Source organism: Callorhinus ursinus, unplaced genomic scaffold (assembly GCF_003265705.2).
Source record: "Callorhinus ursinus isolate GAN/ISIS: 27379988/994484 unplaced genomic scaffold, GSC_fseal_2.0 scaffold96, whole genome shotgun sequence".
NCBI lineage: Eukaryota > Metazoa > Chordata > Mammalia > Carnivora > Otariidae > Callorhinus > Callorhinus ursinus.
Genome location: NW_027397158.1, coordinates 1,758,471 through 1,783,797, shown reverse-complemented (window position 1 = coordinate 1,783,797; position 25,327 = coordinate 1,758,471). Strand labels below are relative to the sequence as shown.

The window sequence follows — 25,327 nt, the reverse complement described above, 5'->3', positions numbered from 1 at the left end:
TCTAGCCACTGAGCGTGTGGATGAGGAAACTGGGTCCCAGAAAGGGGTCCCCAGGGCTCAGAGTCCTGTCCCTTGAGTGGTGTCTGCTGTGGGTGCTGGACCCTGGGAGGGGTCCCCTGGAAAGGAGCTGAGGGGGTCAGGCCCTGCACACCTGCCTCGGTGGGACACTAGGGGAACACTGTGCGGCCCTGTCCCATAGGCGCTGGGTATGTGGTCCAGAGTGCAAGGGTGAGGCCAGCCAGAGGGCAGAGAGCTGGGGGTCGAGGCCCCAGAGCACCCACAGGTGCAAGGAGAGATGGCAGGTCCCAGAGAACTGAGGGTGTTCATGCCGGGGGTGGGGGGGCTGGGGAAGGCCCAGGACAGAAAGGGGCCAGGAAACCCTTAGGCCCGCATGAGGCGCCATTAAGGCCCTCATGACTGCTGGGATCACAGGAGGGCCTCCTAAGGTCAGAGCTGGTGATGCCGATGGACACCAAACGCCTGAGCCCCACTGCCCTGCCTCCCTGTGAGGGTGAGGAAGGCTGGCCAGGCGGGGGACCAGGACCTCCACCCTTCCATGCATTCATCCACCGTGGGCTCACCCTCTGCCAGTTTCTGAAACACAGATATGAAAAGCCATGGGCTCTGCCTCCCAGAACATCAAAGTCTGGTGAGAAACTCAGTTGGGGCTTTCAGACCCTCCCAAACTCAGCAGCAGGCTGGGGCTCGCAGACACTGGCCATATCTGAGTCTCATCTGCACCCCGGCCGGTCGGTCCTGGGATGGTGGCAGTGCTGCCAACACCTGGAGGGACAGGCCAGCATGACTACCTCCCTGGTGGGCAGCCGGGCCCTGGGTAGGGTGCCTCCCCAGGCTCCCTCCCCATCAGTACCAGAATCTTGGGTCGGTGGCCCTTGCATACCTTCGGGCAACGTCCCCAACACTGAGGACCCCCTTCCTGATCCTGTGATTGGCTGTCCAGGCCCATCCCTGTGTCTGAGCATGTCCTCAGTGTCTGACGCCACGTGGAGCCATGTAGACCCCCATGGTGAGCTGTGTGTGACATCTGAGTGTGTCCTCAAGCATCGGGGCCCTGAGTGCCCATCCCTGGCTCTGGGGACCAAGGGAATCCATTCCGCCCACCAGGGCCCGGGGAGAGAGATGGTGCCACCCATCGCCAGGGTTGGCTCGGATGATCAATTGCACCCCCGGTTGTCATGCAGCATGGGACACACTGGACCGACGCAAGTATTTTGAAAGGATGAGCCTCTTCATTCAGCTCCCCCACTCCCTGACCTCCTCCTCTGGCATGCCGCGGCCTGCCCACACCACACTCCTGCTACTCCAGATGTCTTGGCACGCTCCCTCCGAGTGACCCAGGGACTGGCACCTCCCTATCCCTGTGCATCTGTGGGGCTGGGGGACGTGGGGGCCGCTGCAGGCCAGACACACACCGCTAAAGGCAAAGGATAAGGTGGTATTTCCAACCAGGAGCAGTTACTCAGGGGGGAGTTTTTGGTTGTCACAGAGTCTTAGGGGTGGGGTTGGGGTGGCCAGGGACGCTGAGAAGTGCCGGACACTCTTGAACAGTTAGGAGGCGGCTTCCAGAAATACCAGCAGCATCTCATGAGACGCACTTGAAGCAAAGCTCTGGGCGAGGTAGAAGGAGTGGTCCGCGCAGCGCAGAGGTGGGGGCACCCGTCTCCGCCAGGCCAGGACAGCCCCGCAGGGTGGCTGGTGGGGTCAGCTCTAGAAGGAGGGCGAACTGTGGTGGGTGCGCACAGGTGTGAAGGCAGGTCATTCGAGGCGAGGGTTCGTAACAGGGGTGCACGGAGAGGCCCAGGGAAAGAATTCAGGGAGTTGGGGAATTTGGCTGAGAAAGAAGTTACAGCTCTGTCTGTGCTAACCTCCATCCAGAACGCAACATTCTCTGTTGCTGGGAGCAAGGCCGTGACAGTGCTCCAGAATCTGGGCCGTGGTCGCCAGTAGAAGCTGCCGATGCGTTCACATCCCCTTTCATTTGCCGCCGGTGCCTCGAAATACCTTCTACGCTCCGCGCCACTCGGAGAGTCCAGCCGGTGTTAGACGTGCTGCCGGGTCGTGCGGATCCTGCTCCGGGGAAAGCCCACGAGGCACCCCGCCGCACCTTTGTTTTCTCATCGTCTGATCGCTGTTGCACTTCGCCTGGCTTCCTTTGTGATCCTCTGCATACTTTACTTCCTAAACACCCGCAGAGGGGTCCACAGGCTTCTGCACACAGTCGCGTGGGCTCGGCACGGAGAAGAGACCGTGCTCGGGCCACGTCTGCAGCCGGGAGAGCCTGCGGGGAGGCTGGGGGCGGGGGTGGTGAGGGGCATCTGGGGGGTGATGGGGCCTCTCAAACCTGAGTCTCTCTGCATCCCTCAGCAAGTGCTCCCTGAGCTCCTACTGTGTGCTGGGCTGTTCTCCCTGCTGAAACGCAGCCACAAACCGTGCCGTGGGCGCAGGGACCGGGGGGGTCTCCCGTGAGCTGTGGCCCCACTGGCCACAATGACCCGTGTTACTTTGTAACAAGTCGAGAGAAGCAACCAGGGAATTTAGACAGACGCAGGAGGTTTGCAATCACACACACACCCCCCCCCGCCGACCGGGGCCTGTAGAGCTAAGACCCTTCCCCGTGCGGGGCACCCAAGGGCCCAGCCTCCTGGGCTGCCTATCCAGGACCCCTGCCTTGGGCCGTTCCCTGGTCCCACTTTCTGTGGTACTGAGAGTTTGCAGCCAGAGGCCCTGGAGCACTCTGCCCACAGCTAGTGGAGGAGGAGAGGAGTTGGCTCAATGAGGAAAGTCCGCAAGACCTCATGAGAGGGAGGGGCACCGTGACCTGTGGCTCTGAGGGAGACGGCCTGCTTGCCTAACACGCACGGTCCCAGAGCCACCGTCCCTCGAATCATCGTGTTAGGAAAGAAGCAGGTCTCCAGAGGAAGCCAAAACCTGGCCTGCTGGGGTTCAAGTGCCCACGTTGACTTACTGTGTGACCTTGAGCCAATCACTGAACCTCTCTGAGCCTCACAGTGCTCTTCTGTCCAGTGGGGCTGGTAGCAGTGCCTGCTGCATGGACAGTTGTGAGCACCAGTGCCCCCTTGTGCCCAGCCAGAGCCCGTGCTGTCCCCAAGTCCAGCCTTCCAGCGGGGCAGTGGGGGAGGTGCCCCCTGGTGGGCAGGCGGAGGACCCCTGGCCGGGGCCAGAGATCTAGGCTGGAGGAGAGGCTTCTGCCCTTCCTCAGTCACCCACTGCTGCTTCGCTCACCACTCTGTGTGTGGTGTCGGCGCTTCTGCCCGGCCTGCCCTGCTCTCTGGTAGTCGAGCACCACAGGGAAAGCTGGCCCAGCCCGTCCTGGACGGCAGCCCGTGATGAGAGACTCTGGGTGGCGTTGGAGGGTGGCAGCTGGCTTTTGGAAGAGAGCCATGGGTGGAGGCACCAGAAATCAGCACAGGCCCTGTGTAGAGGTTGGAGGGGGATAGGAGTTGGTGCGGCAGGACCCCCGCTCACGGTCAACCTGGAGTTGGGCCTGGAGTCTGGCAGCCTGCATTCGAGGGGCCTCTCCTCACCGGGGGCTTATGGGGCCTTCTCAGCAACTCTCTGGCTACTTTCTGGGGATGGAGCTAGTTCCACCCCCTCAGCCATCTGCTCCAGGATTGTCCTGGGCAGGACCATCCCACCTCTGTCCAGAGCTGTGTGCCTTTGTGTGTGCACTTCACCTGCTGGAAAGGGCTGGACCGGGCAGGGGCCAAGACCCTTGGCGCCTGGGGGAGCAGAATTCCCCCCTTCCTGAGGGGCCTGGCCCTCCTCTGACATGCTTGCAGCTTGACCGGCCCTGAGAAACTGAGCTGGAGAAGCCAGGGCATAGGGTGGTCCCCAACATTCCCACCTGCTCCCAGGACCCACGAGAGGTCAGGGTTCCACCTTTGGGGAAGTCACCTGACTGGTCCAGGTCTGGGAGCCCTGTGTGTGCTCAGCAGGGCCTGATGGGGGCTGTCTCTGGTGGTGGGTCTGTGCTACTGGGAGGAGCATCCAGGCAGGTGTCCCTCCCCCAGTGGAAGTGGCCAGGCCTGGCCCTGCCACTAGGCCCTCATGTTCCAGGAGAGGCCTCATGTCCATACCTGGGACTTCCAGGCTGCCAGCGGGCCCCAGGTGCCCCTGGACTCTCGTTTCCCCCAGCTCAACGAAGGCAGGGAGGCACGGGGGCCAGCGACATTAGGCAGCAGGTCTGAAACACTGAGCAGGTCACGTAAGCTCTCCCGGCCTCAGTCTTCCCAGCTGTAAGATGGACATGATCCTATCTTCTCGTTCACTGAGATAGGCCCAGTGTTCTCCAAGGAGGTTGGGGCTGTGGGTCTGAGGAAGCCAGGCGGGGCCATGTGACCCAGGGTTCCAGGGAGGGAACCTGTGTGACTTCAGTCAGGCGTCTCTCCGCACCCCACAAAGGACCGCCAGATTTAGCAGATAAAACTGCAGGCTGTCCGGTTAAATTGGTGTTCCGGGTAGTGAATAATCTTACAGTGCAGGTATGTCCTGAATATTTTAATTTGAAGTAAACGGCAGTGATGTTTCTAGTGAAAGTGTGCCCCACATATTTAGTGTGAGTATGTTGCAAATATGGGGGGATGCTTGCTTTTTTGGTGATAAAATGTGCCTAAAAAGGTTTAATCATTTTAGCTGGTTTTGTGTATCGTTGAGAGTCATTAAGTGCATTCACCCTGTCGTGCAGCTGTCACCAGCCTCCGTCTCCAGAACTTTCTCGTCTTCCCCAACTGGAACTCTGTCCCCATGGAACACTGACTCCTGCGCCCTGCCCCTGGCGTCTGCTCTCTGTCTCTGTGACTCTGACCACTGTAGGGACCTCGTGTCGGTGGAATCATACGGGATTTGTTGTTCCCAGTCTGGCGTCTTTACTTGGCACAACATTTTCAAGGTCAGGGTTCATCCGCATGGTAGCAGGTGTCCTACTTCGTTCCTTGTTAAGGCTCCAGAATATCCCATCGTGTGGATGGGCCACACTTTCTTCTCCATTCCTCTCTCCATGGACACTCAGGTTGTTTCCACCTTTTGCCTGTTAGGAGTAGTGCAGCCCTGAACAGGGGTGTGTAAAATTCCGTTCCAGTCCCTGCTGTCAATGCTTTGGGGCCAGATTTTTTTATACTAAGAAATAACGCAGTTTATCTTATATTGCCGTTCACCTGCATTCTGTTCTCCATCTCCAGCCCCCTCACTGGGGTGGCAAGGGCAGGGGCGGGCGGAGGTGCAGCCACCAAGTCAGCCAGGGGAGGAGATCGCGGGCCCCAGGAGGCGGGCTGGCCGTGTGCAGCTCCTCACGCAGCGGAGCGTGCCTGCCTCCGCCTCCGCCTCCGCCCTCCTGCCCTGGAGCCCCCCCCCCCCCCCCGCCGGGACTGGAATCAGGGGAGGTCTTGCGGTGGGAGGAGTGGGGGAGGCCAGCGTTGTTCGGCGGCCACACCACGCTGAGTGACCTTGGGCACTTCAGCTCCTGCATCGCCCCATCCACGGTAGAATGAGAAAGAGGGGCCTGGTCGTAACACCCTGCACAGCACGCGCCGCAAGTCCTCCATCTCCCGCCGAGGTGGCCGGGTCTCCGTCAGAACAAGGGAGGCCTTGTGGGGAGCAAACACACCCCGAGAGCCCCCTCCAGGCACCAGCACGCCAATGGCTGTCCTGCTGCCCCTGGGGAGAGGTCAGGTCAGGGAGGTCTGAGACTCCCGCTCTGGGGCCGGGATGGGGTTAAGCCTTGAATGCCAGCCCTGGACAAAGAGTCTCTCTGTACGGTTTCTTCGTATGTAGTTGTTTATTGGCCCAGGTCTGGCCTGGGTGCTGGGCAGGGAGGCAAGAGAAGGGGAGTGGAGGCACCCGCCAGCAGGCAGAGTGGTGCTCCTGCTGCCACGGAGGGTGGCCAACTGGGACTTGGGGAAGGCCCCAGGGTGGTGCTGTGGCCCCGAGGGACCGGGGAAGTCTTCCTGGAGGGAAAGCTGAGTGGGCATGGAAAGAGGGCTGAGCAAGGGGGAAGGGCACTGAGATCCAGAGTTAGTGGACGTGGCAGGTCACAAGCTGGATCGGGGCGACGGGCTGGGATGCCAGGCCAAGGTTGGCCGTGACTCTGGACATGGCTCCCAGGCTTCGTGGGAAGTGGCTGGGTGAGAGGGGGTCAGCCAAGCCCTCTGCGCCTTGCTGGTCGTATTTATGGGGCCTGAGCTGAGAGCGGGCCCAGGTCACAGTGTGCCCCCACGGGCTCCGTCAGTTGGAGGGTCTGCTCGGGGTTCTGGCCCAGCCGAGAGTCCGTACCACCTCCGCCTATTGGGCATTCAGGGGGTGGGTGGGTGGGCCTGCGCGGTGTCTTTGCGGAGAACACAGCTGAGAGGATCTCTGAGCTGCCGTGTCTCCTCCTGCTGCTCCAGGCTGTTCCCTGTGGACCTGTCACAGGGCACCCTCAGCTGCCCCAGGCCCCAGGGGAGGGTAGGCAGAGCCCCACCACTGCCCAGCCCCCAGCAGGGACTGGCGTGTGCCGGCAGGAGTGCTCTCTGCAGCCCAGCTTGGGCCAAGGATGAGAAAGCAGGGCTAACTTCGGCCTGAGGGGTGAGGTTCGGGGGAGCACTCAGCCCTGGGCCCCAAGGGAGCACTCCCTGCCCTGCAGCCAAGACCTGGGGTCACAGGTGGCACAGACCCGGGGTCCCCTTCCTCCTGATTTGTTCTGAGGCCATGGCATGAGCTGGGAACCTTGAAGCAATCCTGGGGAGGCTAGTTGGAGGTGGCCCGGCCCCTCGGCCAGAGCTGTGACCGCATGGATGAGGCCCCCGGCCTCACCAAGGCACCCCCAAGCCTGGTGCCCACTGGCAGGGTGGCCTGCCTGGGAGGTCCCCAAGCAGGAAGTAGGCAGCACAGAGCAGCCTTGTGAGTCACCTGTGAATCCCGCTGTTTCTGGGGTCTGAGGTGCTGAGGCCTTGGAGAGGGGACTCGGATCAAGAGCTGCCTGCCAGGCAAGTGTCCCTGCCTGCCAGCTGGCTGAGAAAGGGTACAGACGTGCTACTGAGTGGGTGGGAGGGTGGTGTTCTGCAGGGGGGTGGCAGCCAGGGGAAGGCGAGACCAGGGCCAGGGCCCCAGGGAGTAGAGGATATCTGTGAGAGCTGTCCCGGTGTCCTAGGAGGAAGGGAGAGGCCCAAGAGTGGGCTCATGCCCAGGGAGGAGGTAGCTGCTGGGCCCGTGGACTGGGCCCAGGCCGGGTTTGCTGTTTCCCAGGGGAAGGAGATCAGCAGTGGGGACGGAGGCCCGGGTCACTGAGGTGAGAGACTGGGGGGCTGGAGAGGGCTTAGTAGGGGATGTGGGGTAACTGATGGTGGCTTTGAGTACCCAGGCCGGGGGGAGGGGGTGGAATCTGGTCGTCGTCAGCAGAGGAGGGGGCTCCCAGGTGGTCAGCTGCCATTCTCCACCCCGGGGAGAAACCTGACACCCTCCGCCCCCCCCCCGCCCCGCCCTCCAGACCCCCGTCGGCATCCTGGGATAGGCCCTGACTCCCGGGCAGCGAGCCCCAGGCCTGCGCCGACTGGGCTGCAGGGGCCAGGCCCATCCTCCCGCCCCAGATATGGGGAGCGGCACCCGGACGGCGGGGGCGGCGCGGGCCGCAGGGGGCGCGGGCAGGCGGCTCGCGGGTTCCTGGGAGACGGGGCGGTGCCGAGCGCGGCGGGGCGGGGGCTGCGGGAGGAGGCGCGTCCCCGCGCCGGGAGCCGCCGCCCTCGCCGTGCGCGCCAGTGCGGTGGCGGGGCTGCCGGGGCAGCGGTGGCCGCAGCTCCTCCCCGGCTCCCGTCCGCCCGCGCCGCCTCCGAGCCCTCCGGCCCGGTCCTGCTCCTCCGCCTTCCCCCGGCCGGGTCCCCAGGCCCCCCACGCGCCCGCGCCCGGAGTCGCGCGCCGCCCGGAGCGTCACCGCCACCGCAGCCTGGGACGCCGCCGCTGGAGCCGCCGCCACCGCCGCGCAGGGCTCTCGGGCCACAGCGCGGGTGGCGTCTGCGGGGCTGGGATCCAGGCTGGGTGACCCCGCCTGGGCTCCAGCCAGCCGTCTGCCCCAAGCCATCTCCATCTCCCCGGCCGCCCCCCCCCCATCCCCATCCCCAGGCTTGCCACCCCCACCTTCACTCCCTCCGCCTCAGCATCCTCATTCCCACCCCTGTCCGCCATCACCCCTGCCTCGGCCCCATCTTCTGTCCATCCCGCTCCCACCCTCATCCCCGCCACAAGCCCATCGTGGCCCCCGTCCACGTCCCCATCTGCTTCTCCACCCCTTCCCACCAGGAGCCCCATCGCCCAGTCCTCATGCCCACCCCATCCCCGCCGCAGCCCAGCACCCCCCACCCCCCCTTCCCCAGGTCCCTCTCATCCCTGCAGCATCCTAACACCCCTCCCCACCCCCATCCCTTCCTGTGCTTCCCAGCGCCTGCCGCAGCCCCCTTCCTCCAGCAAGCCCGTCTCCCTCCTCCCCCACCCTCCCCCCCCCCCCCCTGCGGCCGCCCCCCCCCCCACCGCGTGGCCCCCCTGCTCTCCGTCTCCCCGCCAGCCTGCCTGCCGCAGCCCCCGCACCCCCTGGGTGCCCGCCGCGCCCACTGCACCAGCGCCCGGTCCCTGCTGCGCCAGGAGCACCACCACATCTCCAGACCGCGCTGTCGCTCCCGCTCCCGCCCCACGGTGTGCGGTGCTCCGTCCTGGCCCTCTGGCCTGCAGCGGCTGGCCAGGGCACCGGGCGCCCAGCCTTTGTTCCGCCGCCTGCGACCTGCCCCTCCTGCCCACCGAGGGAGGAGGTGTCCGCAGCGATGCCCCTCGGCTTTGGGTCCCAGTGCTCGTGGAGACTCTGCCGGGCAGTGGCAGAGGGCTCCTTGGTGACGCTGTCATTTGCCTGAAATGGTGGGGGGGGGGGCTTTGGGTGGTCCGGGGTAGGGAGGCAGGTTGGGTTGGTGGTAGGAGGGGTTATGGGTGCTGTTGATGTGTTAATAAGGGAGGGTAGGAGATGGTGGTTGAAATGTCCTCTGCAAGGTGGGTCCGAGGCCACCCTTCTGGATGATCAAGTGTGACCCTCTGACAGGGACCAGTCAGGGGCAAACGCTTCCGGACAGAGGGCTAAGGGAAGAAGGTCTGGAGCTCCCGTGCGGCCAGTACCCAGGGAACCTGCCTCTGTTTGCTCAGTGCCTCCCACCCCCAGCAGACTGGTGGACAATGCCAGGGGGATCCTGTGTCCACTGGAGCTGGATGGGGTCCAGGAGCAGGAGTGGGCAGGGGGCAGTTGTCCAGAGAACATTGCTTGGGGGAAAGCTTTCTATACCTGCCCACCCCCAGCCTGCCAGCAAGGCCCGGTGGAGGGTCCAGAACTGAGTAAAGGGGGGTGGCGGGGAAGCAGCCCCCCTTCCTGTTCCTCCAGACCCGGGCCTCTCACTCGGCGTGTTTTGGTGCCTGGAGCTGTCCACACAAGTGTGTTTCAGCCCCGTGCAGGCGGTCTGCAGTGAATTAGAGTGTCCTAAGGGTGGCTGGGTCAGTCGGTGCAGAGCCTCTGGGATGTGGCTTTAAAGACAGGTTGAGCAGACAGTCTGCATCCTCTTGTGTGAGCAGTAGAAGCTTCTGGAGAGATGGGCTTGGCATGGCGCCATCTATCCTCTGCAGTCTCCTTGGGAGGGCTCTAGCGCCACCAGTCACAGGTGGCTGCCAGGCTGGGCCTGGACACATGAGGTCTGTGTCCAGCATTGGAAATGGTGACCACTGTTGGGGTGGGCGTCTTGGGCTAAAGCATTGGGGTGACAGTGCCGGCGAGGTTGGCTGCTGGGCAGGGACGCTCTTGGGAGGCTGCCAAGACAGGACAGCTGGGAGCAGCGGCTCAGCAGGTGGCAGGAGTGCGTGAGCCTTAAAGATGTTTGAGCCACAGACTGATAGGGGCTTCGTGAAGAGGAGCCGGGGATCTGGGGTGACCCCAGGAGGTCTGAATCTGGAGGGCAGAAGATGGACATGCAGTCTGCCGCCCAGGAGGAGAAGCAGTTGCTTGCTGATGGGGTTAGGGAAGTGGGTACAGGGACTTTAACCTGAGGAGCAGGATCAGAGGGCATCTGGGAACTTGGGGGCGGGGCCTGGAGGAGCCATGCCACAGGGACTGGGGTGAGGAATGAGCTATCCTCCCCTTTCTCTCCCCAAAAAGCCTAGGATCACCCGTGGGAGGAAGTGTCCCCACAGGCTAAGGGAAGGGAGAGTTCTGGATGTGGCCAGCTTTTGCAAAAAGCAGAGTAACCAAGGGAGAAAGGAGGGATGGTCGCTGGCCAGCTGGGGGAGGGGTCAGTGGGAAGAGGGGACCCGCCGATGCCTCCCAGGGCGGGGAGGGGGAGCAGTACCCCCACCCCCGGGCAAGTCTCCGTTCCTCTGCGGGTATTGAGCTGAGAGGAGAGGTGGGCGTTTGGGGGTCTGGAATGACAATGTACAGAAATCCTTCAGTCTGATTTGCACACTGCCAGGGGCAGGGAGCTCACTTTCACTCCTGGCAGCCCCCCACCCGGGCACGAGTTGGCTCTGACCAGACCAGGAGGCGCAGGCTTGCATTGCAGGGGGTGCAGGGAGTGCCCTGCCAAACCCCCTCCAGCTGGCTGATGTGCAGACGCAGGCCGAGCTGGGCCAGGGTGGGCAGGAAGGAAGCATGAAGCTGCTGTGTCCTGACTTTCGCTCTCACACCCGCCGCGCACTGCATCTGCCCTGCAGCCGGCTTGGGGGCCGCCTCAGCCCAGCCCGCCCGGGGCCTCAGGCCGGCGCCCAGGCTCTGGCTCCGTGTCTTCACTCCCGTGTGTCCGAGGAGGGAGGGAGGGACGGGGGCTGTGCTGGGGCGGCCGGAACAGCGCAGGCCACCGGGCGGCTGGACGAGGTGGCCAGGCAGGGCTGGCGAGGCTCCGGGGAGGCCGCTGGGGTGGGAGTGGTGGCCGTGCTGACAGTGCCCAGGGGCTCACTCAGAGCCTGCCCACGGCGGGGGGAGGGGGGCTCCCTGTGTCTCCCCGAGTTTCTCCCCCGCCGCCCGGGCTCTCTGCTGTCCGCATGAACTGGCAGGTTCGGGGAGGGGTCTGTTGCTCCAAGGGACCGGAGGGTTCAGGAGGGAGGGCAGCCAGTCACCGGCGCTGTCCATCCCTGTGGCCTACAAGAGCTCTCGCTTTGGCAGCCCATGCCCACCTGAAGACCTGTGTGTGCCCACCTGCTGCCCACCCAGCCAGCCTGGCCCAAGTGCCCAGCACAGCAGAGCCCCGGGTGTCCCCCAGAAGCCCCAGGCTGGCACCTGCCCCCTGTCCCAGGGCACGTCCCCAGTTCATGTCCCCACCCCCTGGCACCATGGGGAGCCTGGCATGCAGAGGATGCTCTCCCGGCCCCTGTTGGGGCGGGGAGCTCAGCTTTCTCCCAGTTGGGTGCACAGGGACCCCATGGAGGGGACCCTCATCCTGCCCAGTGTCCTGCCTCCTGCTGGCAAGGGTCCTGGGCCACACGTCAGAGTCAGTAAAGGCCCTGAGAGAGAGGGATGGTAGGTGTTCTTGGGCCCAGTCCCTGCCTGGAGACCCCTGCCCACCCCACCGCTCGTGAGAAAGGGCACAGGAGTGTTGGCAGGTGCCTCCTATCAGGCCCTGGGGAGCCAGGCTCCGACCCTTGACCCCAGCTGGCTCCCACAAGGCCCTGAAAGTCCTGATTCACCCAGGGGGTCAGGTCTCAGATCCCCAACTGTCACAGCCCCACAGAGCTGATGCCCTCCCAGAGATGGGCCCAGGTGGTCTTGAGCGCCAATCTGTCTACCCCAAGATTGGCCCTTTCCCAAGGTGGGGGCCACAGCCCCCCTCAGACGGACATGCTGGCATCACTTCCAGGCCCTGGCGGAAGGGGTGGTGGTCCCCCCAGACAAGCAGCCCTGCAGGGCGCAGGTGTCTGAGAGCTGAGGGCACCCAGGGCCTGGGGAGTGGGACTGCTCAGGGCCCACGTGGGAAGGGGAAGAAGAAGGGGCTGGCTCCCCCCCCCCCAGCTGCGCCCCCCAAACCTCCCCTCACCCGCCGTGTCTGAGTGGGCTCCTCCAGGCACTTCTGACAGCCTTCTTCCAGGCCCACCCCAGCGTGCAGTGGCCCGTGGGCCGCGCAGCAGTTCGCTGTCACGCGGACGGCACAGCGCCCACACACAGCTTCTCTGTTCTGTCCGCTTCTCACCTGGCCCGGGGTCGTGCGCATCAGCGCGGGAGATAGAGATGCTCCAGCCGGGTCCGACCCGGTGGTGCCCGACAGGCTCTTTAGGGCTAATTCAGCCTCAGGATAATTATGTCTTTGTCGCCACCCCACCGCCCACCGCTGCAAGCTTCACTGGAGGCTGCCTGTGTCCTCCAGGCCTTCTGCTGGGGCTGCTGACCCTCCCAGCCCTCAGAACAGCCTCGGGACCCCCGGAGCTCTGCCCAGGCTGCTCCACCCTACTCCGCAACAGTGCACAGGTGACCCTTCCCCACAGCCCCCGTCCGGGTTAGACCCCTGCCTCCCCCGGGGCCCAGCCTTCTCCACAGCTTAGAGGCAGGAAATACAGCCTGTAGGTGGGGTGGGGTGTGGAGGGCCATGAGGTGGCGCACTGGGTGCGGGGGGCCTGCAAGCAGGCAGCCTGACTGAGCTGCTTGGCTCCTCACGGCGTAGCGTGGACTGGACAGGAAGCCGAGTCTCTGCAATCCTCAGTTTCCTGGTCTGCAAAATGGGGTCACAGCACCCGCCTCAGAACCACAGTTGTTGTAACACTGGCACGGGCCCATTTTTAAAGGCGCCTGCTCTCTGGCCCGCACCCCTCCCTGCATGGCTCAGCGGTGTGTCTGCAGGGCTGTGTTGACTGAGCACCTGTCCCTGGCCCCAGGACGGAAGCACGGGTGGTGCGTTGCTGGGGAACATGAGGGGTGAGGGGGGCTTTCAGGTGCAGAGGAAGGGGCGCATCCCTGACGGGGGCACAGGTGTGTCCAGGCCCCCCGCATGCAGGACCACTCCTCACCAGGCACCCCCTGGTCAGTAGCCCCACCCAGGCCTGCGGTCCTCATAGGAGCTTGCACCTCTGGCCTGGTGTGGGTGGGGGGGAGGCTCTGATTATCCTGCCCTGCCCTCTGGGGCTGGGGGATCCCTTCCTCCCTCCCCATCCTCAGCCTGGGCCCAGGCAGGGGGCACCCTGCAGGCCTGGAAGCTTGCCCCGGTGAACCGGGGGTCTGGCAGCCCCCCCCCCCCCCGCACAGACACAGGGCCCGAGGCAGTTCTGTGCTGGGCAGTTCTGGGCTGCGCCAGGACCCCTGGGATGGCCCTCCTCACCTGCATGGTGGCAGCAGGGGGCGCTGAGGGGCCAGGAGGAGCTAGGTGGGGATGACATTGGACATCCCTGCCCTGGGGCTCAGCCTTCTGCACCCCTGCTTGATGCCCACCCGCCCGGTTTGCCCCTGCAGAGGCAGCCCTACTCCTGTGTCCTGCACTGGGGACTGCACGACCTACTCAGGCCCCCGCCGGCGCTGTGCCCCCTCCCAGGGTCTGCCCAGGGCCCCCCTCCCAGCCTCCGGGGCACCTCCTCTCTCTCACAGCAGCCCCTCCCCACAGGAGAGCACCTGCGGATCTGCCCCCAGGGCTACACGTGCTGTACCAGCGAGATGGAGGAGAAGCTGGCCAACCGCAGCCGGGCCGAGCTGGAGACCGCCCTCCTGGACAGCGGCCGCGCCCTGCAGACCACACTCGCCACCCAGCTGCAGAGCTTTGATGGTGAGCAGGCCCCCGGGCTTGGGACCACAGGACACTCACGCTGGGGGAGCTGGGCACGAGGGCACCTCTCCTGGCGAGGCGGGAGCAGAAGGCTGCCCGCATGCAGGGCCCAAGCCAAGGGGCCGTGAGCCCAGGAGCTGTCTGCAGGCACCCTAGTCCACCCTGGGGTGTGCGTAGCAATACCCGTGCACGTTTGGGGAGATCGGGCCCATCCCCTCTGTCAACCCCTCAGAGGGCACCCTCTTGCTCTAGAGGTGCCTCCTTGTCACCGGCAGACAGGGACAGGCCTTGCCCTGGCCACAGTGGTGTGGAGCCAGCAAGTGAGCATGCTGGCCAAGATCGGGGCAGGGGACTGAGGCTGGGGCTGCCCTGCTGGGGGAGCAGGGTGTCCCGGGTGTGGCCTTCCTATCTCCAGGGCAGCTGCTGGTCGGGCCTCTCATTCCCTGACTCTTGCCAGGTCTCACACCAGGTCTGGGCAGAGAGCGAGTGCCCTGGACAGCACAGAGCTGGCCAGCATGCTGCTGCCCACAGTAGTCACCTCAGGGGAATGGTGTGGGTGCTGGGGTGGGGCCCCCAGGAAGTGACCTGAAGTCTAACTGGAGGGGGAAGGTGCCCTGGCGGAGCCTGAGCAGAGAGAAGAGGGAGTGTGCGTCTGCAGCCACCAGGCAGCTCTGAGAGGATGTGAGGCCCATGATCTCAGCCCCTGGACTTGTGCACACCACCCCACAGCCTGACCAGGATCTCCTGCCCCAGCCAGCCCAACAGCCCAAGGCCTGGGGTGGGAGGGTAGATGTAGAGGAGCCTGGAAACCCCTGGCTGCCTAGGGCCCCAGGGCCTGTGCAGGGAGGGTGGCCATAGCTCTTGGGGATGAGTCTGAGTGGAGGTCTGTGTGGTCACAGACTGTGCAATCTCCCTGCCAGAGGAGGGTGGGTGCTGTCTGGGGGCCCCGTTCTGGGCACATAGGGTGCAGGGGCATGTCCCCAAAACCACAGAGGTCTGCTGCACATGCTCATGCCTTGCCCCCCTGGAGGGCTTCAGCAGGCCTGTCTGGGTCCCTGGGCACATCCCAAAGGCTACAGGAGATCTTCCCCGGGCCCTCAGGCCGGCCAGCTTCCAGGGAGTATGATAAGAGCTGAGGCTTCTGGAAGCCGAGGGAGGGCATCTAAGAGAAAAACGGAGAAGGGGGGCCAGACACACGGGGGGTTGGGGGGGCAGTGCAGGGAGGAACGGGCAGGAAGGAGGTGGATCCCACTCCCTGGCTCAGAGGATCCTCCTGCCCACCTTACAGGTGATCCCAGTAGGTCACTGAAACACCCTGCGTCTGTCCCCAGCCCAGAAATGTCAACTGGAGTCCCAGCTGGAGGCCCTGAGACCCAGGAGGGGACCCCCACCCAGGCTTTTGCACCCCAGGCCATGGGGGGGTGGGGGTGAGGTCTTGAGAGTCCAGGGGGCACCCAGGGCCCTTCCAGCCTCTGCAGCCTGGGCTCTGATTCTCCCAGAGCATCAGGGGTCCCGGGCAGAGACCCCCCCCCAGTCCTGCTCTGGCTGCCACAGCATGGGGGATGGGCAGGAGGACGGGAGGTCCCAGGAGGCCTCACGCCCCGCCCGCCCCCCCTCCCCGGGGCCCAGATCACTTCCAGCACCTGCTGAACGAGTCGGAGCGGGCGCTGCAGGACGCCTTCCCCAGCGCCTTCGGCGAGCTGTACACGCAGAGCGCCAAGGCCTTCCGGGACCTGTACACGGAGCTGCGCCTCTACTACCGCGGCGCCAACCTGCACCTGGAGGAGACGCTGGCCGAGTTCTGGGCCCGTCTGCTGGAGCGCCTCTTCCGGCAGCTGCACCCGCAGCTGCTGCTCCCGGACGACTACCTGGACTGCCTGGGCAAGCAGGCCGACGCGCTGCGGCCCTTCGGGGAGGCCCCGCGCGAGCTGCGCCTGCGCGCCACCCGCGCCTTCGTGGCAGCGCGCGCCTTCGTGCAAGGCCTGGGCGTGGCTGGTGACGTGGTCCGGAAGGTGGCCCAGGTGCGCAGGGTGGCCCGGGCTCTCCGGAGCCGCCGCCCCTCCTACCCGACCCCCGTCTCCCCGCCCAGGCCCCTGGGCCCTAGGGCCTTCGGGCCATCTCCCTGACCCCGGGCTGCTGCCCACCCCCCCACTCCCCGCCTCCGCGTGCAGACAGCATGTCCCAGGACAGCGCTGGTGTGGGCAGCTGTCCAGTCCCATCCTCCGTCGGGCTGGGTCCCAAGCAGGACGGGAAGGCAGAAGGGCGTGGGGCTGGATGCTGAGCCAACTGCAGGGGTCAGGTGGACGGGAGCCAAGGGGGTAACATCGCTCAGAGGCCAGAGCAGGCTGGGGCCTGAGGCCTTCAGGGCCAGCAGGGTACCTCCCCCAAGGGGCAGCCCGAGTCAGACCCACACAGCCCCGGGCGTGAGCCACCTCCCTCTCTAGCTGGGGTCCTTAGTAAGTCCTCCTCCCAGCCAAGCCCCGATCCCGTCATCTGCATGGAGGGCAGGCACACTCACGCTTCCCCGTGAGGCTCAGTAACAGCACTGTTCCAGGGAGTCGCGTGCTGGGACGGCAGCAGTGAGGAGCATGAGCGGCCCCACCACTGGGAGTCTGTTTGACCATCTGAGATGAGACAGGGTCCCCAAGAAGGACTAGGGCCAGGTGGAGGGCCCACTACCATTGAGGCAGATCTGCGGCCTCCTGACTGCTGTCCAGAGCCCTCCACCCTGGGCCTCCTTGGGGGACTGGGCACACCCAGCTGCCTTGCCTCCCCAGGTGCCCCTGGGCCCGGAGTGCACGAGGGCCGTCATGAAGCTGGCGTACTGCGCACACTGCCTGGGGGTCCCTGGCGCCCGGCCCTGCCCTGACTACTGCCGCAACGTGCTCAAGGGTTGCCTGGCCAACCAGGCCGACCTCGACGCCGAGTGGAGGAACCTTCTGGGTGAGCAGGCACTGCCACGTGCCAGAGCAGCCCAGGCCCTGCAGGAGCGGGGACAAAGCCAGGCCTGTCCTCTGGAGCACCTGGCCGTGGCCCTGGGAGGGGGAGGGGGAGGGTCCCCGGGTCAAGGGACAGGCCATTCTGAGCAGTGTGTGACTCAGACTACTGCCTGGTACACAGCCCTCTGGGGTCATGGCTCCTTGTCCTCCCCCCTGCCATGAGCAAGCACATACATCCAACCCGCCTGTGACCTAGGGTGGGCCGCCATGTGCATGAACTGACATGTATGTGAACCAGCGCACATGCGCTGCTGACTTGCGGCGGGCCGGCCAGCATGTACGTGTGCTGCGCATGGTGGACCGACACGCATGCACATCCGCACGTGTGAGTGGACATTGCTGATGTGAGGTGCATCGGCAGGCCCGGATGCCAACATCTGTAAGTCCTAACGTGCGTTGACACAGCGGGCCAACACACATACATGCTGACGTGTGCTCACGTGTGTGTTATGACATGATCTGAACCAACATGTGTCAACTGGCATATGCGTGTGGTAGGCCAGTTCAGTTCATGCCAGCACACGAGAGCTAACATGTTCACGAACGGACACCTGGTGGGCCGGCATGCATGTGCGTGCGTGAGCTAGCATGTTGACATAAGGTGGCTAGTGTGCATACTTACAAAACACCCTGTGTGCGTGTGTTCGCCCTTGTGCCAGACTCCATGGTGCTCATCACCGACAAGTTCTGGGGCCCTTCGGGAGCTGAAAGCGTCATTGGCAACGTGCATTTGTGGCTGGCAGAAGCCATCAACGCCCTCCAGGACAACAAGGACGTACTCACAGCCAAGGTGCGGGCAAGCAGGTGCAGCAGGCATGGAGGGGCATCCCAGAGATGGCCTCGTGCCCCTCTAGGACCCCTGTGGTCTTCCCCCAGGTCATCCAGGGCTGTGGGAACCCCAAAGTGAATCCCCAGGGCTCCGGGCCGGAAGAGAAGCGGCACCAGGGCAAGTTGGTGTTACAGGAGAAGTCTCCCACGGGCACACTGGAGAAGCTGGTGAGCGGCCCTCAGCCTGCCGGGGCCCTAGGTGGGCGGGGGAGGGGAGGGCAGGCCGAGCAGGGCACCCCATGACCTGACTGCTGCCTCGCAGGTCTTGGAGGCCAAGGTGCAGCTCCGAGATGCCCAGGACTTCTGGATCAGCCTTCCCAGCATGCTGTGCAGCGAGAAGGTGGCCATGAGCAGCGCCAGTGATGACCGCTGCTGGAACGGCATGGCCAAAGGCAGGTGGGTGCTGCCCGGCTGACTTCAGGCCTCACCCGGGTCCCTTGTCTGGCCTGTGTCTCCAAGTGCTATGTGCACAGGGCCGTGCCCGACGCCAGGCCCACAGGAGGACGAGGGAAGCCCGGACAGGGGTCTGGGCCAGCTCCTGCGGCATGCACCCTGCTCGGTGCATCCACACCTCACTTCTGGATATGATGCACATCCACACCCCAACAGGCCACGGGGGGTCTCAGGCTTGCCAGCACCTGGACAGGAGGAGAGGGGATGGGAGGGCATGCCAGGGAAGTGCCCCTTGGTAGGGGGCAGGCAATGACCCAGGGCCTGTCCTCGGCCCTCAGGTACCTCCCGGAGGTGATGGGCGATGGCCTGGCCAATCAGATCAACAACCCCGAGGTGGAGGTGGACATCACCAAGCCTGACATGACCGTCCGCCAACAGATCATGCAGCTGAAGGTCATGACCAACCGGCTCCGCGGCGCCTACAGCGGCAATGATGTGGACTTCCAGGACGCCAGTGCGGGCGGGGCCCCAGGGACGGGAGCCAGGGGGTGGTGCAGGGGAAGGGCCCTCCCAGCCCCTGGGCCCACACGGTGGCTCTGGCCGCTGCTGCTGCCCGGGCATGGACACCAAGCACCCCCCCCCCCACACACACACACACACACACATCCCTGCGTCCCCAAGCACGGCCGAGCCTGGCCAGGATGTCCATCAAGCCTTGGCAGGCCCGGGCGGGTTGGGAGCTATGCTCGGGCGGAGCTGGCCTTGCCCAGCGCGGGAGGCCCCCATAGCCGGGGGCGGGGGGAGGGGTGGCTCAGAGTCTGCAGTGCTCGGGGTCCCCAGCCAGGCGGGCCTGCTGGAGCCTCCTGTCCTCCCCCCAGGTGATGACAGCAGTGGCTCGGGCAGTGGTGACAGCTGTCCAGACGACCTCTGTGACCGGAGGGTCAGCAAGAAGAACCCCAGCTCACGGACGACCCTGACCCACGCCCTCCCCGGCCTGTCGGAGCGGGAGGGCCAGAAGACCTCGGCGGCGAGCTGTCCCCAGCCCCGCGCGTCCCTGCTGCTACTTCTCCTCCCCCTGGTCCTCTCAGCCCCCAGGCCCACGTGGCGGTAACTGCCCCAGGCCCCAGGGGCCAAGGCCAGGAACTGACTTTGCTGAAACGCAAAACAGATGATATTTAATTCTCCTCGGCCTAGAGGCCCCAGGGCAGCACAGGGAGGGACGGTGAGGGACCCCGGCGCTGTGACTGCACTGGGGTAGGGCAAGGGATGCGGGCCCTCCTGGCCTCACTCCGCCGGCTACCCTGGCTTTTAATTTTGTATGAGGCCCTCAGGTCAGCCAGGAACAATGTCCCTAAAAGCCATGTATTTCAGGGACCTGGGGGATGCCGGTGGCCACCTCCCGCCTGCCCGCCTGCGCCTCTCCCCCCAGCTCCCTGAGCAGTGTCCCACTGGAGAGCGCGAGTCTGTGCTTTCCTCTCCCGCCTCCTCACACGGAGAACTTTTGGGCTCCAGGTGTCAGAAACCAAGGCCCACCCCTGGGCGCCTAAGGATCCCCAGGAGGGCATTGGGGTTTCTGCCATCCAGGGTCTAGCAGGGCCTATTGAGATTATGCATGAACCCTTCAGACTCAGCCAGGCCCCCATGATGCCGTGGCCCCCCCAGCGGCCCTCAGCATCAGGGTGAGTTCTAACTGGGAAGGCACCCTTGCTGACCCGTCTGTCTGGACCTCATTCTCTCCAAGGACCAGCTGCAAGGGTCCGGGGTGCACAGGTGGGCCGCCGTGGGCACAGCCCTACCACCTCTGGGCACTGCTCTTGGCTGACCTTCGTGTGGGGCTGGGGTGTCGATCCTGGCAGTCCAAGGAGAGTCGGCTGGGCCCCCCACAGATGTGGGCACCCCCTTCGAACGTGGGCCCCGCGCCTGCACAGGGCCCTGCGGCTGTGCGGAGGTGCTGCCTGCGCATGCTCCTGCCTCTCATCCCCACCAGGTCCAGGGCCCCCCACTCGGGGTGACGCACGTGGGGCTGGAGGCCACACCTGGCCACAGGATGTGGGTGGCTGGTGAAACCTCAGCTCGGCCAGGAGGCCTGGCCCTGAAAGCCAGAGGGCCACCTGAGTCCCTCCTGACCCCGCCAGCTCCTGGGGGCCTGGGGGGCTTTGACAGTTAAGGGCTTTTCCAAACGTACATACATTCATAGATGCTTTCCATCTCTTCATCCAGAGCTGCTTTTTGGCTCCTCCTCCCAGAGCTTGGAAGGGCTGGCGTTTCCCGGACCTGGGGGCACCCCTGCTCACTCAGGCTGTCCAGGCCCTTCCCCGGGGCCTGGGACCCTCCCTCCCTCCTTCCTGGGCCCTAGCTGCTGTGGGCCCTGGAGAGGGGGCTGGACCCTGCCAGAGAGGGGCTCAGGCAAGGGGACCCTCGAGGGTCCATGGGATGCTGAGCCACTGTGGCCAGGGACAGCAGTCCTAACCAGCACCAGGGCCCGACAAGGCCACTTAGCACTGCTTTGCCTCACCTGTCACGCTGGTCAGGGCCCCCAGCCTGTGTCCCACCAGGCAGCACAGTCCCATGGGCATCCCCACCCTGTAGTAACCCTGCTTGTGCCAGACTGGGGAGCTGGGCCCAGGGCCTCCTTCCCTGTAAGTGAGGGCCGGCTGGACTCTCAGGGGCTCTGGGGCAGTGGTTGCCTGTGTGCCCAGATGGCAGCATTTGGCCGCATGTGGCCGTCCCCACGGGGGCCCGCACTGTAGGTCTCTGGAGGGGGCGGCCCCGGCCAGGCGGTGTCAGCTGGTGTCCTAATGCTCTTGAGTCCTTGTACGAATAAAAGGTTGGAGAGCTTGTGCGGCTGCCACGACCCCATCCTACACAGCTCGGGCAAGTGCGCACCCCTGGGCCGTGCACAGCAGGACACGACGTAGCGCGCGCTGGGAGGTGGGGAGGGTCTTGCGCCCAGACTGCACCCCTGGTCTGTGTCTCCACGCCCCACCTGCTGTCCACTCCTTCCCTGCTCTGGACACACATCCTAACTCATGGCCCAGGAAGCTTCCAGTTCCTGCCAAGTAGCCTCAGAGGTGCCCAGGAGGCCACAGCGTGGGGACGAGCGTGGTTCTGAGGCCAGGCCTGTCTGGACATCCCGATGGTCCAGTCTGTCCCCCGTGCCAAGGAACCCTGCTACCTCACCAGAGCAGAGGCTCCTGCCCCCGCTGGGCTACCCTGCCGAGCAGAGTCCCGCACGATACCTGAGACAAAGCTGCCAGCCCCTACCCTCACCCCCCAGTGCACTTCGGCCCCGCCAGCACCCTGGCCTCGTGGGCAGCATCTAGTGCAGGGCGCAGTGACCGGCTGCCCAGCAGAGCCTGGCAGCCAGCCCGGAAGCAAGAGCTGCTGCAGGGTCACTTTATTTGGGAATTGCAGCCACACTAGTCTGCCTGGTGAATGTTCGATAAAGCCTGTCTGTCCCCGCGGGGGCCTGAGTGCTGAGGAGCCAGCGGCCGGGACCCCGCTCCCCCAGCACAGGGGGGTTGGGCTGCGTGCCCTGGGAAGGAAAATGCAGCTTCTCCGGGGATTGCAGCTCCTTGGGGGCCCCCGGCCCCAGCAACGGCCTCCCCTGCAGAGCAGCGACTGTGGGCTCACTGAGCCCACCCTTCCTGGAGCCCTGGGATGGCGGGGTGGTCGAGCTCCTCCCAGGAAGAGGAGGGAGGGAAGGCCTCCCTCCCTGGGTGGGCTGGGAGACAGCCTCGGGAGTTCATGGAGCAGGTGGGTCGCCAGACACTCATTCCTGGTTGTACGTGGAAAAGGAGCTCTTTGGCCGGCCTGGCAGCTTTGTGGTCTCAGGCTTCTGGCTCGCCTTCTTGCCTAGATGCTTTTGGAAGTTCTGTGTGAACAGAGCTGATTCCATTTTCCAAGTGAGGTGGGCTTCCAGCACAGGCTGGGGGCAGGTGGGGAGAGGCCACCCGGCCCACAGCAGACCAGGTGCTGGTCAGGGAGAGGCCCTCCCTGGCTCTTGGTCCCAGTTCATCCCTCTTGAGATACCCAGGAAGCCGCAGACTTGTGGACCGGCCCCCTGGCAGGCAGAGGGCAGCCAGCTCCTCGGCACCTCCTGTGGGCAGGCCGGTGTGGCGTCGTGTGCACACACGCATGGGAATGCACACCCTCTTCCCCTCCAGGGGACCAGCGGTCCTTTACCTGGAGACAAGCCCTCTGTCCAGAAATCGCACGTATCATCAAAGTGCTAGGTCTAGTTCAGGGTAGAGAACAGATTCCCTAGTGAATGTGGAAGGATTGGAACCAGGGGCCTGTGTCCTGCTGGAAACAACATAGGTGGCAAGTCCCCTGTCCGAGCTGTCAAAGCTGGGGGTGAGTCTAGGGCAGGTGACGGGGCATGGACGGGGCCCAGTGAAGGGAAACGCTTCTCTCCCTCCCTCGCGTGGCCTGAAGATGCAAACAGGACGCTTCACCGTTTGTAGCAGAAGCCCGTTTCCGGGCCCGACCCGGGAAGGCAGAGAAGCGAGCCAGCCAGGAACCTCTCAGGAAATCTCAAACTACACAGCACCGGCAGCAGGAACCCGACAGGCCGCCCCAAGCAAGAGTGAGCAGCAGGAGAAAACACCAGGACATGTCTGCTGTTGAAGCTCACAGCAATGAGCCCGCCCCTGCAGATGGCTCGGTGCGCTGGACAAGGCAAGGAACGTCACAGTCAGTAGCCATCGGTGGGCTCCGGGGGGGGGGGGGGGGGGGGTAGGCCTGCAGGCCACATGGGGGCCAAGAAAGCTTTGCTGCAGGAGCTCTGCCCAGAAACTGCCTCCCCAGAGCAGGGGGTTCCACTGGTCCTCAGCAGGTATCAGGAGGACTCCCCCATCCAGGCAGAGTGGGATGCCCTCGGGAGAAGGAGTCACATATCCCCAGTGGTGGGAACTCAAATTAAAAATTACAGCATGCCAAAAAAGCCAGAGCCCGAGAATGTCAGGTTGTGGGGCAGTCGGTCTACAGAGTGTTGTGTGGTATCAGAGAGACGGAAGCTCTCAGGTTAGAACAAGCCCATTGTTTAAAAGAAAACAGGAGACTGGGAAAAGCACCAACTGGAGCTCAGATGAGGACCCTCCCCACACAGGACATGGGGACCCCCACCAGAGGAGGCAGGGCCCCCCCAAGAGGTGGGGACCACACAAGAGGTGGAGACCCCCCACAAAAAGCAAGGGCCCCCACAGGATGTGAGGACCTCCGTAGGAAGTGAGGGCCCCACAGGAGATGGGGACACCCCATAGGAAGCAGGGACTCCCCAATAGGAGGCAGGGACCCCCCACAGGAGGTGGGCTCTTCCCCACAGGAGTTGGGGACTCCCCAGAGGAGGCAGGGGCCCCCCATAGGAGGCAGAGGGACCCCCTCATAAGAGGTGGGGACCCCACAGGTGGGTCCCCCTTAGGAAGTGAGCACCCCACAGGAGGCAGGGCCCCCCAGAGGAGGTGGGGACTTCCCCAGCAGTGGGCACCGCACAGGAGGCAGGGATCCCCAGAGGAGGTGAGGACCCCACAGGAGGCAGGGCCCCCCACAGGAAGTGAGCACCCCACAGGAGGCAGGGATCCCCCAGAGGAGGTGGGCACCCCACAAGAGGCAGGGACTTCCCCAGCAGTGGGCACCGCACAGGAGGTGTGGCCCCCCAGAAGAGGTGAGGACCCCACAGGAAGCAAGGATCTTCCAGAGGAGGTGGGCACCCCACAGGAGGCAGGTTGGCAGGAGCTCCATGCCTTCGGCCGGGTGTGGGAGGGGGCCCAGTGAGTTGGGATTTCCGGAGAAAGGGAAGCCCCCCCCGCACCTCCTCCACAGGTTGGCAGCCTGAACATAGCCCCCCCAAGCTAGAGAAGACCATGCCAGTTTGAGTCCATGTGGAGAAAATTCTGGAAAAGGCAAGTCTGTGGGGAAGGGAGCAGATGAAGAGCTGCCAGGGCAGGGGGGGAGGTGGTGGAGAAGAGCACATAAGCTAACCAGTGCAGGGCCCTCGACGAGCCACACGGCAAGGACTGAACAGGCCCCCACCCCACGGCATCAACAAGAATACCGAGAATGGACTAAGAAGCAAACTGTGGAAAGCCACGCTTACAAGCTTGGAGAAGACAGTGGGACAAGACCCGGGGACACAGCAAGCACTCTGGAGACACAGAGCCACGAGCCAAGGACGCCGTGGGCAACTGTGGCCACACCCACATTCTGTCCTGCACGAGACAAACCAGACACGGAAACGCAGGCCGTGGCACACGTTAGAGGCTCCTGCTGTCGAGGACAGAGCCGTCCCTGCACAAACATGGGCAGCGATCACACACCCACAGAGAAGCGAATCCCAGACACGGGACTCCAAATGCCCGATAATAAATAGGATGGGGGGCGCCTCGGTGGCGCAGTCGGTTAAGTATTCCATCTCTTGACTCCGGCTCAGGTCGCGGCCTCAGGGTCATGAGACAGAGACCAAGCCCCGGGTTGGGCTCCGCACTCAGCGGGGAGTCTGCTTGGGATTCTCTCTCTTCCTCTCCCTCTGCCCCTGCCCCCGCTCGTGCTCTCGCTCTCTCCAATAAATATTGTAAGGATAAATAATCATCAGTTACATATGAAAAAGTGCTCAATTTTCCTTGTCCTCAGGGAATGCAGAAAGAGACTTTCCAAAGCACCGTGCAGTATACAATCTCACAATGGAAAACAGTCCCACGTGCCTTTTAGGAACACAGGAAGGAAAAGCGAAACCATCGAACGGGGTAAGAGTGGAGGGCTAGCTGCACTGCGCTCCAGTTCTTTAAACACCCAGCGTGAGATGAGAGCAGCTCGGTGCGGACATCTGTGGACAGGTGTCCCACCCAAGTGGTGGCAGGTCTGGGACTCCTTTTATTATTTTGTGGATTTTTTAAAATATTCACGGTTGAACCAGGTCAGATGCAGGTTTTGTGGGCCTGCGAACCTTTTAAAGTGTGGGGAGGGGGGGTTCTTTAAAATTAAAGAACCCAAACCACAAACAGAACTAAGCCGGACACCCTGGCCCGTGGTCAGCCTGCAGCCGCGGCCCGAGGAAAGAGGAAACTCCCCAGGCTCCAAGGACGGGGCTGGGGAGAGTACCACTCCGTGGCTGGGAAGGAACCTACAGTTCCTGGCCCTATGTTTTCTGTGTCCTTCCTGGGACCCACCTGGCCACCCCACGGCCTGTCTCTCCAGAGGTCACAGAATGCTGGATTCTGGGTGGAACCCTGACAACCACGGGTTCCAGGCCCTGTGGGTCCCTTACCAACATTCCAAACTGACCATCCCTCTCCATCCTGAGCTCATCTCAGGCTGTTCCCCTCTCAGCACCCCGAATCGCCT

The 25,327-nt window shown here is 64.2% G+C and overlaps 1 protein-coding gene across 1 annotated transcript in view; it reads left to right on the top strand.

The window, feature by feature from the left end:
* GPC1 (glypican 1) overlaps positions 1 to 20,826 on the top strand; it is a 28,778-nt gene extending 7,952 nt beyond the window's left edge. The window contains exons 2-9 of the mRNA XM_025888702.2: positions 13,608 to 13,766; positions 15,396 to 15,787; positions 16,544 to 16,709; positions 17,425 to 17,555; positions 17,642 to 17,761; positions 17,856 to 17,989; positions 18,325 to 18,500; positions 18,865 to 20,826. Coding sequence (XP_025744487.1) covers positions 13,608 to 13,766; positions 15,396 to 15,787; positions 16,544 to 16,709; positions 17,425 to 17,555; positions 17,642 to 17,761; positions 17,856 to 17,989; positions 18,325 to 18,500; positions 18,865 to 19,097 — 1,511 coding nt within the window. The 3' untranslated portion in view covers positions 19,098 to 20,826. The remainder of the gene's footprint in view (positions 1 to 13,607; positions 13,767 to 15,395; positions 15,788 to 16,543; positions 16,710 to 17,424; positions 17,556 to 17,641; positions 17,762 to 17,855; positions 17,990 to 18,324; positions 18,501 to 18,864) is intronic.
* The last annotated feature ends 4,501 nt before the right edge of the window (positions 20,827 to 25,327 follow it).